The sequence below is a fragment of the Phaethon lepturus genome, unplaced genomic scaffold (assembly GCF_000687285.1).
Source record: "Phaethon lepturus isolate BGI_N335 unplaced genomic scaffold, ASM68728v1 scaffold18857, whole genome shotgun sequence".
In the NCBI taxonomy this organism is placed as follows: domain Eukaryota; kingdom Metazoa; phylum Chordata; class Aves; order Phaethontiformes; family Phaethontidae; genus Phaethon; species Phaethon lepturus.
The window spans coordinates 13,351-28,258 of record NW_010549967.1 but is presented as its reverse complement, the minus strand read 5'-3'; the positions used below and the strand labels follow the sequence as shown (position 1 = coordinate 28,258).

Here is a 14,908-nt window from a genome sequence, read left to right as displayed (position 1 = left end):
AGACCAGTGAAACTGCACCTTTGCTCCAACTGGAACAGTGGCTGACCTACTGCCTTCAAGTGCTCTCACCGATAACCGTTACATGGCACGTTAACCCCACTGCATTCAATTTCTGCCTTCCAGAGACCAAGGGAGTGTGACCTCTTGGAGCCTGGAACGCAGAAGTTGGGTTACAGCACCATGCAGTGGAGCCAGCCAAATGCTTCAATTGCACATTCCCATTTTCAAACAGGAAAAATTAAAACAATACAAAGAGCGCGTGCTGGATTTCTGTGGTAATTTCCAGGTGAAACCTGGTTGCTCATCACAATACTGAATATGTTTTCTAGTTCTCAGATATCAGGACCTCACTTCTACCCAAAGAGTTCTCCATTTGTTTCCTAACAAATAAGTTATTATCACAAGTCATAGCTCATCCTTTTCCATCATTTCAAATGCTTCTATGTCTTCATTCCAGTCTGCTAATATGGATTCCATAGGTTGGACTTTATTATCCCAGTTAACTTTGGAATTTGACTCTGTCTCAGTCTTTTGTTCCTGAGGCTGGTGATCCCCTTGCGTACATGCTGGCTCCGGTGCGCTAGTCTCATCAGTTCCAGGGGCGTAGGAGTCCTGACTTGAAACAGAAATGCTGTCACTGTCCACATGAGCAGGAGATAAAGAATCTGTGTCAGTAACATCAGAGTTTTCTCCTTCTTCAGGCTCCTCACTGACCACACCAACATCCTGAGATGCTGAAGTAGCTTCTTCTGAATTCTGTTTATGTGAATCGTTTTCAGATAATTTCTGGTCCATATTCTCCATTTCCAAGTCTTTGAGAGGGGAGAGAAAAAAAGTGTTTTGAAAAAAAACTAGAAAGGCAACATCTTATTATGTGTTTCAAATGCAAGGTCACTTCCCTTGAACTCATTTCCTCCAGGAAGTGCAGACTTTCCATTGATATGATAATTTAACATTATTAAGGAACATATTTTACAGAGGCAGGTGAGGGGAGACATTTAAACACATTTTAAGTGAGGGCAAACGTATATTGTGAGATCATATATATAGTGAGACCAGTTTTGGTGCCTCAAACTTGAGGAGTGACTCCTGGATTAGTGCTAGTTACCATCCTTCAGTCTTAAGCGAAGACCCACTGCATGCACTGAACTTTAATAGCAGATATTAAAGCACTCCCAGATCCACCAAGATCCCACATCTAAGGAAGCGGGAGTCAGACAGTTTCATAAGTTCACTGAACTGTGAATTAAAGAGAGTGCCAAAGGCGACTCCTCCCTCATCACGTCCCCACTCAAAGGAGTTTAAACATACAGATCTCAAGTACTGATTTAGCTTTACAACAGTTGTCCAACTTAACCATGCAGATTTCTCTGGAGTTTGGTGTTTATAGCTAGTATACAGGACACTAATATTTTAAGACTTCCAGGGAGTTTAACTGCATACACCATTTTTAACACAGGATACTTACTGCTATCAATAATGTAGTTTGGAATCATTTTACCTTTAAAGATTGTTGCTGGGATTCCAAACGGAAGCACAAGGAGGGGGAAGAAGCAGATACGGATTACAAATTCTCAAATGCAGAACTCTCTTTTGTATTTAGTATTTTGTTAAAGCAGCTTAACCATAGTTATAAACAGAAGGGATTCGTAAGCAGCTATGAAGAAACACCACCAGCTTTTGGCACATCACCTTTGCAAACGTGCAGAAAATAAATGCTGTCACTGGTTTACTAGGGATCCTTGTTCTTACATACTCTTGCTTGGATAAAACAGTGCTATGAGGAAGGCTTACAAAAGGAAAACCTAGAATTTTCTGCCACATGCAAACATTTTAATTGGGAATGTATTAGCTTGCAATTTTCTTGTATTATATAAGAAAAACTGCAAAACATCTGAGGTCAGCAAGCCTTATTTCTCATGATAACCACTTCTCCTTAGATAGGCAAAATAGTTGTAACAGTTGTCTCTTTCCTTTTGGGTACCAAGAATGTCACTGGGGAGCTCGATAAGAGAGAGGCATTTACGGTGTAGGTCACTGAAAACACTTAATGCTATTCCTGACACCACTTCAAAGCAGATTACGAAAAAAAAGGGTTCAAAAGGAACCCAAAAGGCTGTATTTTCCCATTAGTCAAACTGACATTTAACTTATGAACAGCATTTCTGGATGTTAATGTTAACTTGGGCGGGGGGAGAACAGATACTGACACATCTCAGCTAATGGCTTTCTTATGAAAAAACTAATACCGATGTCAAACAGAAAACTAGAGCTACCAAATAACGCGTTTGCACCTCTGGGTAGCAACAGAAATCACTATTGTACAATTCACATTGTGCCATGGCACAGATGGAAGCTAAATTTGTATAAATAACCTCTAGTCTTACCTCTGTCTTTTGCTTTATCAGAAAGAAGCACCTCCACAGCCTCATACTCCCTGATTGCATCCAGGATAATGTTTCCTTCCTTGTTGAAGAGGAAGAGCATGGGAATTGTGATATCATCTGTATTCTTTCCATCACCAGCCATTTGGAAGAGAGGAGCTGTGTCACTACTGCTTCCCTCATTGTCATCTAGCCAAACGCACACAAAAGGAAAAGCAAGTAAACCTCCTGTTAGATAAACAGACTACAACTCCGAACCCCAGCAGACTTTTTGAGCAGCTTTCCACTGCCCAGTCAGTTAAGACGATACCAGGCAGAAAATAGTAAGTTGGTTGTAAAAAGCAAAGCGCCCAACTTGTGTACTTGTTTTCCTTAACATTTTTCATTTGTATTTCAAGATTTCCTCAGCAGTTAGTAAACAGCACCATTTCAACATTCAGTAATCCTTAAAATAACAAAATCTGATCTGCAAAAACAGTGACAATCACCCATCGCAATTTCTTTAGCTACATTTTCTGCGCAGAACCAAACAAAACCAAAACATTTCTTCATCTTCTGAAAGTGCAATTTCTGTATTGGAGTACTGTCACCTCAGAGAGTTTAACAGCTTCTTATCAGATTTCCAGTATCTTCATATCTGTAAGATACGGGTTACATCTACGCAATCTTATGATTTTAAGAACTTAAAATTTTATTTACCAATAACAATGCCACCTATTGCTCCAGCTTTTTGAATGTTTCGTGCCTTTTCAGCAAACATACATTGGCCTCTCTGCATCAGAGCAATTTTGTCTTTCACTGCCTCAGGATTAGTGATCTCTGAGCATCCATTATATGGCTTAACGGTTGCAACAAATCCTCTTGTCTGTTTGGAAAAACAAAACCAAACAAACAGAATTAGAGCACTAAGTTCAGGCTTAGCAAAAGTTTCCTAAACGTTTTCATTTCTTCAGTTAATCTAATGCATTTAGTATTGTCTTCTGTCAGTGCAGGCAATCTTCACCCTGAAGCTAGTTCTAAGCAGCAAGGAATGACCAAGTGAAAACTTAATTCCCATATTCAGTGTATTTTGTCTATACCTGTCCCTGGAAAATTTTCTGCTGTGAACTGCTAGTCTGGAACTCTTCCTTCGGGCTGCAACTTGCCCAAAGTCATCAGGTTTTCCTACTGCTTCCAATAGGGACTGTTGCCTCTCTGGTATTTTCTTCTTCCATCTAGCTACAGCCTTTTATAAAAGCTTGTGTAAGAACAGCCTACTCTAACTCTAAAAGGGCTTCTGCAAACTCATGGCTGACATGGCAGGAAAACCTTCCCCTATATCACATCTCAAGACATGCTCTGCAGATTCGATAAATGTGCTTCAAAAATCATACTATGTATGCATTTTAAATCCTAAATCATGACTGATAACTCAGGAGCAAAGCATGGGCCACAAACCGGTAAGCCACTCATCTAAAAGACTGTCACTGCTGTCATTCCATCATTGCTGCGGCCTGTCATTTTAACGACTGCAATTAATTGATCACCCTCTAGCTGGCCACCCTGAAATAGTACCATTACTACAAAATTTAGGCTTATGCAATAAGGAAAGTAACAGAAAGCTAGGAACAGATCACATACACATCTTACATACCCCTGCTTTGTGTTTGGATAAGTCCATCCCAAATTGTGCTGGTCCAGCAGTCAACACCACCCTGCCAAAGAATGGATGGGAAACAATTTGAACAGCACGAGGAGGTAGCTGTTGCTCCTTCTGTTGTTGACTGGAGAGTTCAATCATTTCCTGCATGAACCGCAAGCCATCTTCAGCATCAAGGGAACTTGCTGCCTGGGTAGTAAAGAAACAACAGTTTCTCCTTAAAGGTTTGGGAAACTTAAAAAAAAAAAAAAACAAAACCCTGAAGTTAGGTTTACTTGGATCACTGTTACAAAGATTTTAAAATACAGAGTGGATGCTCACTGGCACTCATTCATCATCTCAAACTAGGAATTTAACTTTTTAGCATTCTCACTACACTTTAGACTAAAAATATATAAACATATAGACCTCCTAAACAAACAGAAGTATCTCACACTGAAAACTAGTATTTTCAGCTAAGATGCTGTTAAACTGCATCACTTGGACATCAACAGCCTCCATCTAATTTAATAGAAGATAAGTTAAAAGTGTTGCTGAGGCAAAATATTAACAAGTATCAACCTGCTATATATAGTTGTATATTCAGCTCATGTGGCCCCTTCCACAGTCCAGGTATCCCTCCTGAACCTCTAAGTCTCAAATATCATTGCTAGTAGAATTTTAGTAGAAGTTCTCAGGAAGAGTATTGTCAGGTCTTACTTGCACTGCGTGCTGTACTAATTGTACTCTTCCATCTTTCAGATGAATCAAACTGACTCCCATCTTCTTCAGTATCTCCAAGTGTTCCGGATTACTGGCCATGAAATCTCTGGCTCTCAGTGGTGGTTTTGGTCCACTTCCCAAACTCTCTTCTCTGCCAAAAGATATTAGACATCAAAGCTTTAAAAACCAGATGACTCTTGAAACACAACTCTCACATTCTTACCACCACAATATTAGAAATCTTTGGAATAATGTTGAGTACAAGCTTCACTAGAATGCAACTTCTCAGTCAAACTATCTTTTTTAAAAGTTGTCAATATTATCAATAATTTTGTCATGCAAAAAAGCACACGCAATGTTGGTGACAACACTACCATATGCTACCTCTCATTTCTAAACAGTCTGCATTATTGTAAGACTACTGACTAAACCAGCTTTCCTCATACAGCTGGCACTCAGTTTTACTCATTAAGTATAAATATCAGAGAGGTGGTCAGAAGGATAAACTTCCTCAGCTTTAACAGACTGTCCTAAATTCTTCAAAACGGGTGAAGTTATGTATGGTAGCATGATTTGCTTACTACAAAGCAAAGTTGCGGAACTGTTCAAGATACTACCGAAATTAATTTTACAAATCAGAGAGACATATTTCCTGTAATAATACATGGGCTACAATTCCCACTTGGAGTATGCGGCTCATTAAGCTCCTTTTGCTTTGAAAGAGTCACTAATTCCTGCTGGAAATGAACTAAGTCTTACCGATGATGCCAGACAAAACATAACCGATTTTTCCTGTAGCTAGGCTATCCATTCCAAAAGGACTCCAAACTCAAGCAGAGCAAACTCCAGTAACACCTCATATTTCTCCTTCCATGCACAACAGATCCTATTCCACTCACACCTATACTAACAAAAGACAGAAAACATTCATCTTACGCTCTGGAAATACCCCTAGGACAGCTCTTATCCACCACATTTTTTAAAGGTTCACGAATACTCTGAGCAAACATTGGGTCATTTGGGAAGAGAATCTGGGTGTTCGGACAGGTCCAGTCAAAGTTGCTGTCATCCAGCTCTGTGTATTCTGCAGTCTAAAATGAAAGACACAGATCACCTATTAAAAATGCAGATTACATTTTTATATGAAGAAAATCAAGAGATAGACCAACCCTTAAGTAATCTGTGTACTCAAGACATACAACAGCTGAATGCAATAGGTGTCCTACAACCAGACAGATTCCAGGAATGAAGAATGCATCACTGTTCTGTGCCACACCTTGTAATAATAAAGGGTAACCAGTGCACTACAACCCCTTTCTACGGATAGATAAATAAATACACCGCCAGTTCTAATTTGTAACTTACCAAACTTGTATCCACAGTTTCTACAAATTTTTTTGCAGAGACAGCTAATCCTCTACTGGCAAACAGTACTTCAAGCCTGCTCATGACATAGCTAGTGCCCCTGTACTTCTATGTGCTGGGTAACTAAAGGACGTCGTTAGGATTTCATCTGATACCACCTTTATGCTGAGTGGACCAGCTGCAGGCCTTAGGTAATTCTTGCTTTTGTCACATCTTTTCACATGACCAAAAGATTCTCCTCCTCAGGAGCCGTACAGACTTGCAAGTCTGAATGGGCAAGAATGATTAATCTATATAGAATTCAAACAATCTCTGTTTTCAGAAAAGATGAGAGTTAACATTTGTACAGATCGCTGTTTTGGAACATGTGAAACCATGTGGAACTGTACGTACAGTGAGTTGGAGCCATATTTAGCATGTTCTTACTTTTGCAAATAACCGGTTGGATAACTGGCAAGTTAATTTTCTCACCTACAAAAAATAATGTAGTATTTATCTACTTGCAAAAAAACCTGCTTGCAACATATTAGCTAATTAAAAGCCAAGTATTTACAGGCTCCCTAAAAACAAGCCCTAAAAGGCTTTTAGTTTACTGGAATAAATACTTTAAAGTACTTATGCTCTTAATGTGACAAGTGGTAGCCACATCACGTAAAGGTCTTGCAAGCACTATGGCAAGCATCAGCATAGTGAGACATGACCTTTCCTGTTTATGAGAATAAATACAAACAGGATGTTGGGTTGCTACCACCAACTCTCTCATAGACATTTCGCCTTAATAGCACTGTGTTTGTATCAAAAAATAATTTACACTTTCCATTTTTTCATATCAATGTTTTTCCTCCCATCAGGTAAATTCCATAAAAGAGTAACACACTCGTCTTCACAGCCTTTTAGCCATTTAAGACATTTTGTTGACACCATTTTCAATGGATCTTTCTTACTTGTATTAGGCACATTAGCAGCTTTGACTTAACAAAGAGATGAAGAAAAATGCATTTGAACAATTTATTCTATCCTCTTTATTGTGCCAGGCCAAATCCTGTCTGTCTCAAAAATATCAGCTTCTCATGTGGAGAACGACAGTTATTCAAAGTGCTCCTTCAGAGAACTTCTTGCATAGTTTAATGCCCATAGTCTCCACTTCCAAAACTTGAAGAAAAAAGATGATAAATGTTCACAGAAAGAACATTTCAGAGAGGGTGCAGGATCTGCACCATCAAGGAATATTAAAATATCAACCCCATGACCCATTAAACGTATTGCTAATGTTACACATTAAGAGCATGTAATTGAAAATTTTTCGAAGTCTAATGTCCATAAAACAGAGTGTTTTCTACTCAATTTGAAGATTTCTCCAGGACGCATGGCTTGACACACAACATGAGCATTTTCCTCTGATCCAGGCATTATTGTAAAACACATAGTAAAGGGTACAAATAGAGGCACACTAACTTAAGGGAATTTACATCCCTGATGCCCTAGAAACCTCTCCATTCACTTTCTCACACATTTCTTTGGCTTGCCAGTAGTACTATTGCCTTAAAGATAAATTATGTCACCTTACTGAGCACAAAAACAAGAGACATGTAATGATGATGCTTCATGGCACAGTTGTATTACTACAGGTCGGTTTTGAAGGTTCAGTAATTTATAAACCCATAAATGTTCTCACCTTTAGACAATAGATGTCTATTGCATTCACTAAACCAATTAAATATCCCAAAGGCTATAGCTGTATCTTGTCAAACTAACTTCGTAGTGGTCTCAAAAAACCTTTCAAAATTTGCCAAGGGTTTGTGTAGTAAAATAAGCAACAAAAACTTAGGCATGTTGTGGCAAATGTTTTAGAAAAAATAATAGAAAATAAAGATGAAGATTAAAATATCATAGTGTGTTATTTTCAAATTCAGAGAGAGACAGGGAATGATTTTTAGATATTGCTAATATTCCACAGCATTTTTTTCCTCAAGATTCAGTGGTGCCATGGTTCCAGCAGTCATGGAAACATTATTCATACTCCTGTGACTGTCACTGTTAATATGACGAAACAGTTCATATTAAATGAAGTGTTAGAACTGGTGTACTAATTCAGCTATGTTTTTCCCTGATTTTTCTTCCTTTTGTAACAAGAGGAAAAGGAACTTCTTCAAAGCACTACTAAAACAGATTTAAATTTGAGCTCTTACTTACCATATTTTTTTTAGAGATGGTTTGGTTTGTAGTGGAAAGCCAAAGTGGTAATAGATGAGCTTCTGTAGTGAAGATATAATCTTCAATATCAAAAATCATATCTTCCTTATCAGCAAAGAGCAGGTAAAGATATTTAAACATCTCAGCCAAAAAGAAAGAGTCCATTCTATGGAAGAAAAAAAATCAATAAATTAATCAATAAATACATAAAATCGATGTTCTTTAGAAAGAACTTCCTTTTTTAAAACAGTGAAACAAATACTCATTGCTCTCCAAAGACTTCATGACTATTATTGCTGAACTTAATTCCATTAGCATTCCTTCCACTTGGAAGAAACTGTGCTTGGAGGGAAATGATTCAGCATGTTCAATACAAAACAGCATTATAGAAAAAACAAATAAACCTCTTTACAAACTTCTATTTTTGCAGTATGGTTTGTTTGAAAGTAATTCATTTATTGCTCCGAGACAAATAAAACATTATTAAACTAAAAATATCCTTAAGTAACAACCTATAAAACTATTGAAATGTAGACTATGACAAGCAGGTAATTTAAGACTTCGTTATCAAACTGACAACAGACAGCTATACTCAAAAGTCAATTAATTCAATTATATAAACAGGGTAACTAGGTGGGGGTTTTTTTTCTATGATCTTTTTATGAAAAAAATAATTGCAAAAACTATTACCTGTCTTCATGACTTCCTGTACGAACATCTTTCATTGCAGCAAACCCACAAGGAACTCTTGCATACTTGTTCAAGTTTTCAATGAGTGTTTTTCCTACTTCTAGATAATAAGGGTCCCCAGTAGCCTAAAAAGAAAAACAAACAGAAACAAAAGCAAACATATAGGTGCACTTGGACTGACTGTGCAGTTAGCGGCTTTCATTTTCCTAATGCTAATTTATTGATACCATACCTCCTCAGACACCAGTAAAGTCTAAGTTATTAATAGTGCTAAACAGTCACAAGAGAGACTTCTGAGATTCTACCACATTGCCATTTACAGATATGCAGATAAGCACATGGAAATATGTACAGAAATGCAAGACATTTAGGCACTGCTCTTCTCTGCAAGGTACATGTTTTGCTCGTAGGCTCTGACATCTCTTTACAAGCTATCAGCAACACCTGAATATCTTTAAAAATAGGGGCCTTTGTCACATAACAGTTTTCTTTCTAATTCTAGGCATATAAAATGAAATTCCTAAAACAATTTTTGATAATCAATACTTCAATCTTTTTTATATACAGAACTGTCTCCAGTGGATAAAATAAGCTGGAGATACACTACTCATTATATATTGAGATAAGACACCAATAAAATTCTAGGTCCTAGACAAAGTGTCCAGAAGTCAGAGGAATGAAAGTGATCTTACTTTATACAAGAAGTAAGTACTTTCGGCAAATTCAGGCCTTAAAGGATGCTGAGCCCAGTGAACTCTAAAGTCTGTTGTGAACGCCTGAGGAAGAACAAGAACAGACAAAGATAAACACAGGAATGAAAAACAAACACGGGTTTATTTTGTATCCTATGTTAACTGTATTATAACAGCTAAAGTACACAGCAGCGAAGGACTGAAGGCCCAACATCGCTCTCAGGAGGCTACAAGAACCTCTGTCCAGTTAGTACATTTGAGGCCAAAACCTAAACCAGTGCTCCAGCCCAGTTAGTATGAGTGAGATTTAAGCTTGTGTTAGTGCAGGAGACCGGACACCACCCAGCCTCTTGACAAATGCCCAGCAAGTGGAGTTCTGGCGAGAGGCGCCGGATGAGAACTCGTGCTCCAGCCCCAGGAGGCTGCACGCAGCCTCCGATCGCTCCCATCGGCACAAGCACGCAGCTGCTGCTGCGATCCAGCCGAGGTAGCCTAGTGAAGGGCCGCTGCACAGACAAGACCCAAGCTTTGACATATACCATTTTGGCAAACATACCTACCACCCGGCACCTCCCAATGCATTCAACTGTCATTTCAGAATAACAGATGGTAAGCAGCTGTTTTTAACATAAGAAATACCACAGACTAGAAGTCAGTTATCTAAAAATCTCCTAGTCTATGTAGTCACTCTTAATACGCACTGGCAAAAGCCACTTCTTGATGTCTTACATTCACTACTAGTTCATACTAGGGTTTAAGCTAAGTCTTTGCTAAAGGGGGCAGCATATTGGCTTAAATATAACTAACTGATCTTTCGAAGTTTCCTTCGTAACTATGAAGTACTGAAAACACAAGCCAAAAAAGCCCCTAAGGAGCCAAATCATACCATTTTCAAAGCACTCAAAACCCCCCCCCCATCATTCCAGTGCTTACAGAGCATTCTTTGGTCTCAATTTCCACATTAGGTGAATATGCTGTTAATTAAAATGTTCTCTAATAGAAATAAGCTTACACCAGAGGAAAGTCAAAATTAAAACTAGAGTCAGAAGCTTTCTCATATATTCTCGGTCATTACAGAATATAGACACACACTTCAGCAAGTAAACAAGCTTTTCTGTGCAGAATTAACTTGCTCAAAGGCTGCACTTGCAATATCTATACGTAAGCTTGCATGCCTACTTTCAAGGACATTATGCAATATCTCAGAACATTCTCTCAGAACAATTCAGTCTTTAGTTTCCTCCTTGGGTTAATAAAGATGACTGTGATCTTTAGCATTAATGCTATTACATTACTAAGCAGCTAGTACTACGTGTGCTTATACAGGTTTTGTACACCGAATGAGTCAAGGTCAATTTTGAAAGGCTGAAATATGAAGTGTAAGCAACACTTAACAGCAGCAGCCTCCTATTATTGTGTTAATTACAGCATAACTGAAGCAAAAATATTTCATAACCAAAACACAGTTGTCATACATGCAGAACTGTAAATCACATAAGAATGCTGTGGAAATGAGCCTTTGGCTTTAACAACGCATATACCTACTATTTCTTCAAATGGCTATCTAAGACTGCTCAAATTGAGGTAAGAATCAGTTTACACGATCAAAAAATTACTACCTTACCTCTGGAAGAAAGTTATGTTTTTTTATGACCTGATACAGCATCTCATGAGTTTCAATAGCAGGTCTAATATCGCCCTTCAACACCTAAAATTCAATAATAAAATTAACACTAATTCACCATGCATAGGAATAATATTCAAAGTTAGGCACATTCACTGTGTTCATGTAAAGCTACAGACCAGTTTCTACATTTCCAGCAGATACATAATGTGTGTAAGCCACAAATAGTCCCTAAGAGCTTTTTAAGCAAAATCAGTGAGCTCATTAAGACTACTGCCTATGTAGAAAAGGGATCTCTATCTTTTAAAGAGAACTGTGGGGGAGATGTGATTTAGTTTGTCTTAAAGATGTAAATGGAACACAAAGTAAAAAATTTGTCCCCACTAAAAACACAGCTTAATTTGAGTGTTTTCATGACTAGGAGTCAAGTCAGCAAATAGTACAGACATACTTTTCTTGATACTCAGCATGGCCAGAAACGCACGACAACTTGCATCGTAGCACTGACGTGACAGGAGAAGCGAGTACAGAAATCCTCCTTCAAGATTTTTAAAAATCAAATTACTAAGCTTGACTTGTAAATTATTAAATAGACTGGATATATAATTGACTTGTTATTAAAATCATCTGCACATGGGTTTTAAACCTCACCTGCAATCCAGGGAAGAAAGCTAGCAAAGAATCCATCCAGGTCCTAGCATTTAGCATTGGTTTATGAATATGAACATCAAGAAGAAGAGGTGGTTGGCTAATGTACCTCATTATGGCATCGTAGTGCTGACAAAACATCAGAAGAATCATGAGTTTGTATTATCAATACATTTTACAGAACAGATAAAGATCACCAGACTATGGCATTTTATTGCAATGGAAGAACCAGTACTACACTCCCAATCATCACTACATTTGGCATCGCACAGTAGTTTCTAGTTCTGCAAGCTAAAAAGAAGTGTACTAAATACTGAAAGCTCCACAGTATTACACATACAATACACATCACCTTTTCCAAGTAATACACATACAAAAAAGTGTATTCAGCAGCCATATGATAAACAAGTAACTATCACAGTTAAGGCACATTTGTTATGGCTGAATCTTTAAGCACATGCTAAACAAAGCGGAAATTGCTTTCTCTAAACAAGAGATCTCTAAAGCAAATACATTTCAGGAGGAGAAAGAGGTATAAAAAAACCCCAACAAAGCAGCTGCACTTAATGTCTCAGAAGGACTTTAAAACCCACTAGCTCACTTGTCAACTTGCTGACTTCCAAGTCTATACTCCCCAAGATAGCTGCCTGCCTTATTTTCTGAAGCACAGAAGGTACAATCGTGAGCACATGAGCCAAATCGGTAGGAAACAGTTAATAGACATAATTGAGGCAAAGTACAATAATGGTGGCTGCAGGTTAGGAATATGAAATAATCATTACGCTTAAAAGTGTTGCAACAGGCCTTTAGCTGCTGATCTATTCCAATTTTAATACTCCTTATGATATAAAATCGTGCTATATTATAGCAAATCATTTTATGAAATAAATTTTTTTTCTTGGACATTGCTATTTTCAAAAGAAAGAATAATGACGCTGACAAAGCTGCTTAGTAATCTTATGAGTTTAGCAATCTAAGAGTGTTTTTCAGCTTGTAAGTATACTTAAATGTATACTGGGCCTTAGGATCTGCAGTGCAATGCAAGATCCAGACTTTGATTTTCAGATCTTTTTTGTTGCTCCAGGACAGAAAAAAAATTGTACCATGGCTTGTAACAAAAGGCCCTTACGTTGTTTTACAGAAACATTTGCAGTATTAAACTTTCCAAGGTGATCTTGAAATACAGCTTCTCCTGTACTAGAAACATGGAAAAAGGTCCCGAATATTTTGATTTTCACTGAATGGGGTTAAAATAGCTGCTCAGGTGACAGTTCACCCAAGCTTAGCAAAAAAGCATATTAAAAAGAGGTGGCACCTGACACATCAGAAGTCACAGAAATTCTGCTAAAGATCCCTTCACAGGCTTCTCAGGCTAACAGCTGACTGACAATACAACTAGTCTTAAATTTGTTTTACCGAAAGCACAAACCTGAGCAAGGTGTTAACTTACTGTGTTAAATCTTTCCAGGAAACTGTCATCTCCCAGCAAGACATAGGCTTTTAATAAATATTCATAATACGAATCTATTCCTGCTCCAACTCCACTATCTAGAAACAGCAGAAAACGAAAAGGTGGGTTTATTTTAAGTAGCTATATGGATATTTTCACATGGTTTCATTTTGATTTTTCAGTAAAAGGAAAAGCCTCCTAATCACTAGAATTAAGGCACAGATGGATGCAGAGACACAATACTGTATGTCTACTCTAAAGGTTTTGCAGTATCAGTATAAACTGTGCACTGAACAGATATGCACTGAAGCCAGTTGTTTCACTTTTCTCATATGAAAATATTTCTACTGGCTCCCATATTGAACCACAGTCCTATTTATATTTTTCCTACGTATTTATAGTAAAATCTCTGAAAATTTATCCCAAGGCATTCCCCTCTCAGTATTAAAGTGAATCAGAGAACACACTTTCTTTGCAATTAATAAAATTAGTTTCTCTACCAAAACACCCTTTCAGAGCAAAGCCAGGCTTTGTTGTAGCAGGTTTCTCCAGCACTGAAATTATGTAACTCCACTTGCCTATGCCATTAACATTTATAAATAGTCTAGGTAAACGTGTTGGGCAGGGGGGCGTGTGTTTGTGTCAAGGTTTTTGTCTTGCCCAAAACCACTTGTGGTCACTGATTCTGAGTCAGAATACCACACACCTTTGCGGACCCAGTCTCCTGTGTGAATATTAATAGTAACGCCCACTAAATTGCTGCTGCGCTGTCTCTTTTCCCAAATAAAATCAAGTGCTTTCCGTGCATATTCCTGCAATGACAAAAACGCTCGTTAAAGGAAATTATAGAGCAACACAGATACTAGAGATTGTTATTCTTTTGTCTGTTGAAATTAAGATGCTATGAAGTAATAAGATGTTTCATATAAAACAATTCTAAAACTCAGTATTACATTATATACACTTAAATAGTAGGATGTTCAGTCCACATTTTATATAAATAGTTATTCTGTTGCTGATTAGAAAGAATGGTGCTTGTCTACACAACTATTTGCCTATACACTGTATGGTCTTACGCAAGTAAAGCATCCTTCCACACAGGTTTCCTACTCTAAAATTGTGCATACAGACAGGATAGCATAACCAAATTTTAAAAAAAATTTCAAGAAATACAACAGTCTTAGACTCAGAATCGCTGTGTCTTTTTGGGCATCTCAATGTGGAGCAGCAGTCCCTTTTCATTAGCATACAAGTTATACACATTCTTTATATACACAAAAAGTAACTTGAAAGTAACAACCTACCCAACAAAATGGCTCTAAACTGCCAAACACGTGCACAGGATTTTAGGGGGACAAGTTTTACCAAAACACTCAACACAGGCCCAGATATCATCAACCCACAACCCATCCACTCAGTTGCATAAAACTACATTAAATACTAGGCCCATACTGAAAGATTTCAAAAAACCCTAATGAAAAAAGCATGCCTTTTTTTGGGTATCATATCAAAGAAATACTC

The 14,908-nt window shown here is 37.7% G+C and overlaps 1 protein-coding gene across 1 annotated transcript in view; it reads right to left on the bottom strand.

The window, feature by feature from the left end:
- Positions 1–203: 203 nt before the first annotated feature.
- EDEM3 (ER degradation enhancer, mannosidase alpha-like 3) overlaps positions 204–14,908 on the bottom strand; it is a gene marked incomplete at its 5' end in the record, with an annotated part of 25,994 nt that continues 11,289 nt past the window's right edge. The window contains 13 exons of the mRNA XM_010290420.1: positions 204–812; positions 2,388–2,573; positions 3,084–3,249; positions 4,018–4,212; positions 4,723–4,876; positions 5,662–5,816; positions 8,284–8,449; positions 8,974–9,098; positions 9,666–9,749; positions 11,290–11,373; positions 11,941–12,066; positions 13,388–13,485; positions 14,094–14,199. Of these exons, the coding sequence (XP_010288722.1) occupies positions 406–812; positions 2,388–2,573; positions 3,084–3,249; positions 4,018–4,212; positions 4,723–4,876; positions 5,662–5,816; positions 8,284–8,449; positions 8,974–9,098; positions 9,666–9,749; positions 11,290–11,373; positions 11,941–12,066; positions 13,388–13,485; positions 14,094–14,199 (2,052 nt within the window). The remainder of the gene's footprint in view (positions 813–2,387; positions 2,574–3,083; positions 3,250–4,017; positions 4,213–4,722; positions 4,877–5,661; positions 5,817–8,283; positions 8,450–8,973; positions 9,099–9,665; positions 9,750–11,289; positions 11,374–11,940; positions 12,067–13,387; positions 13,486–14,093; positions 14,200–14,908) is intronic.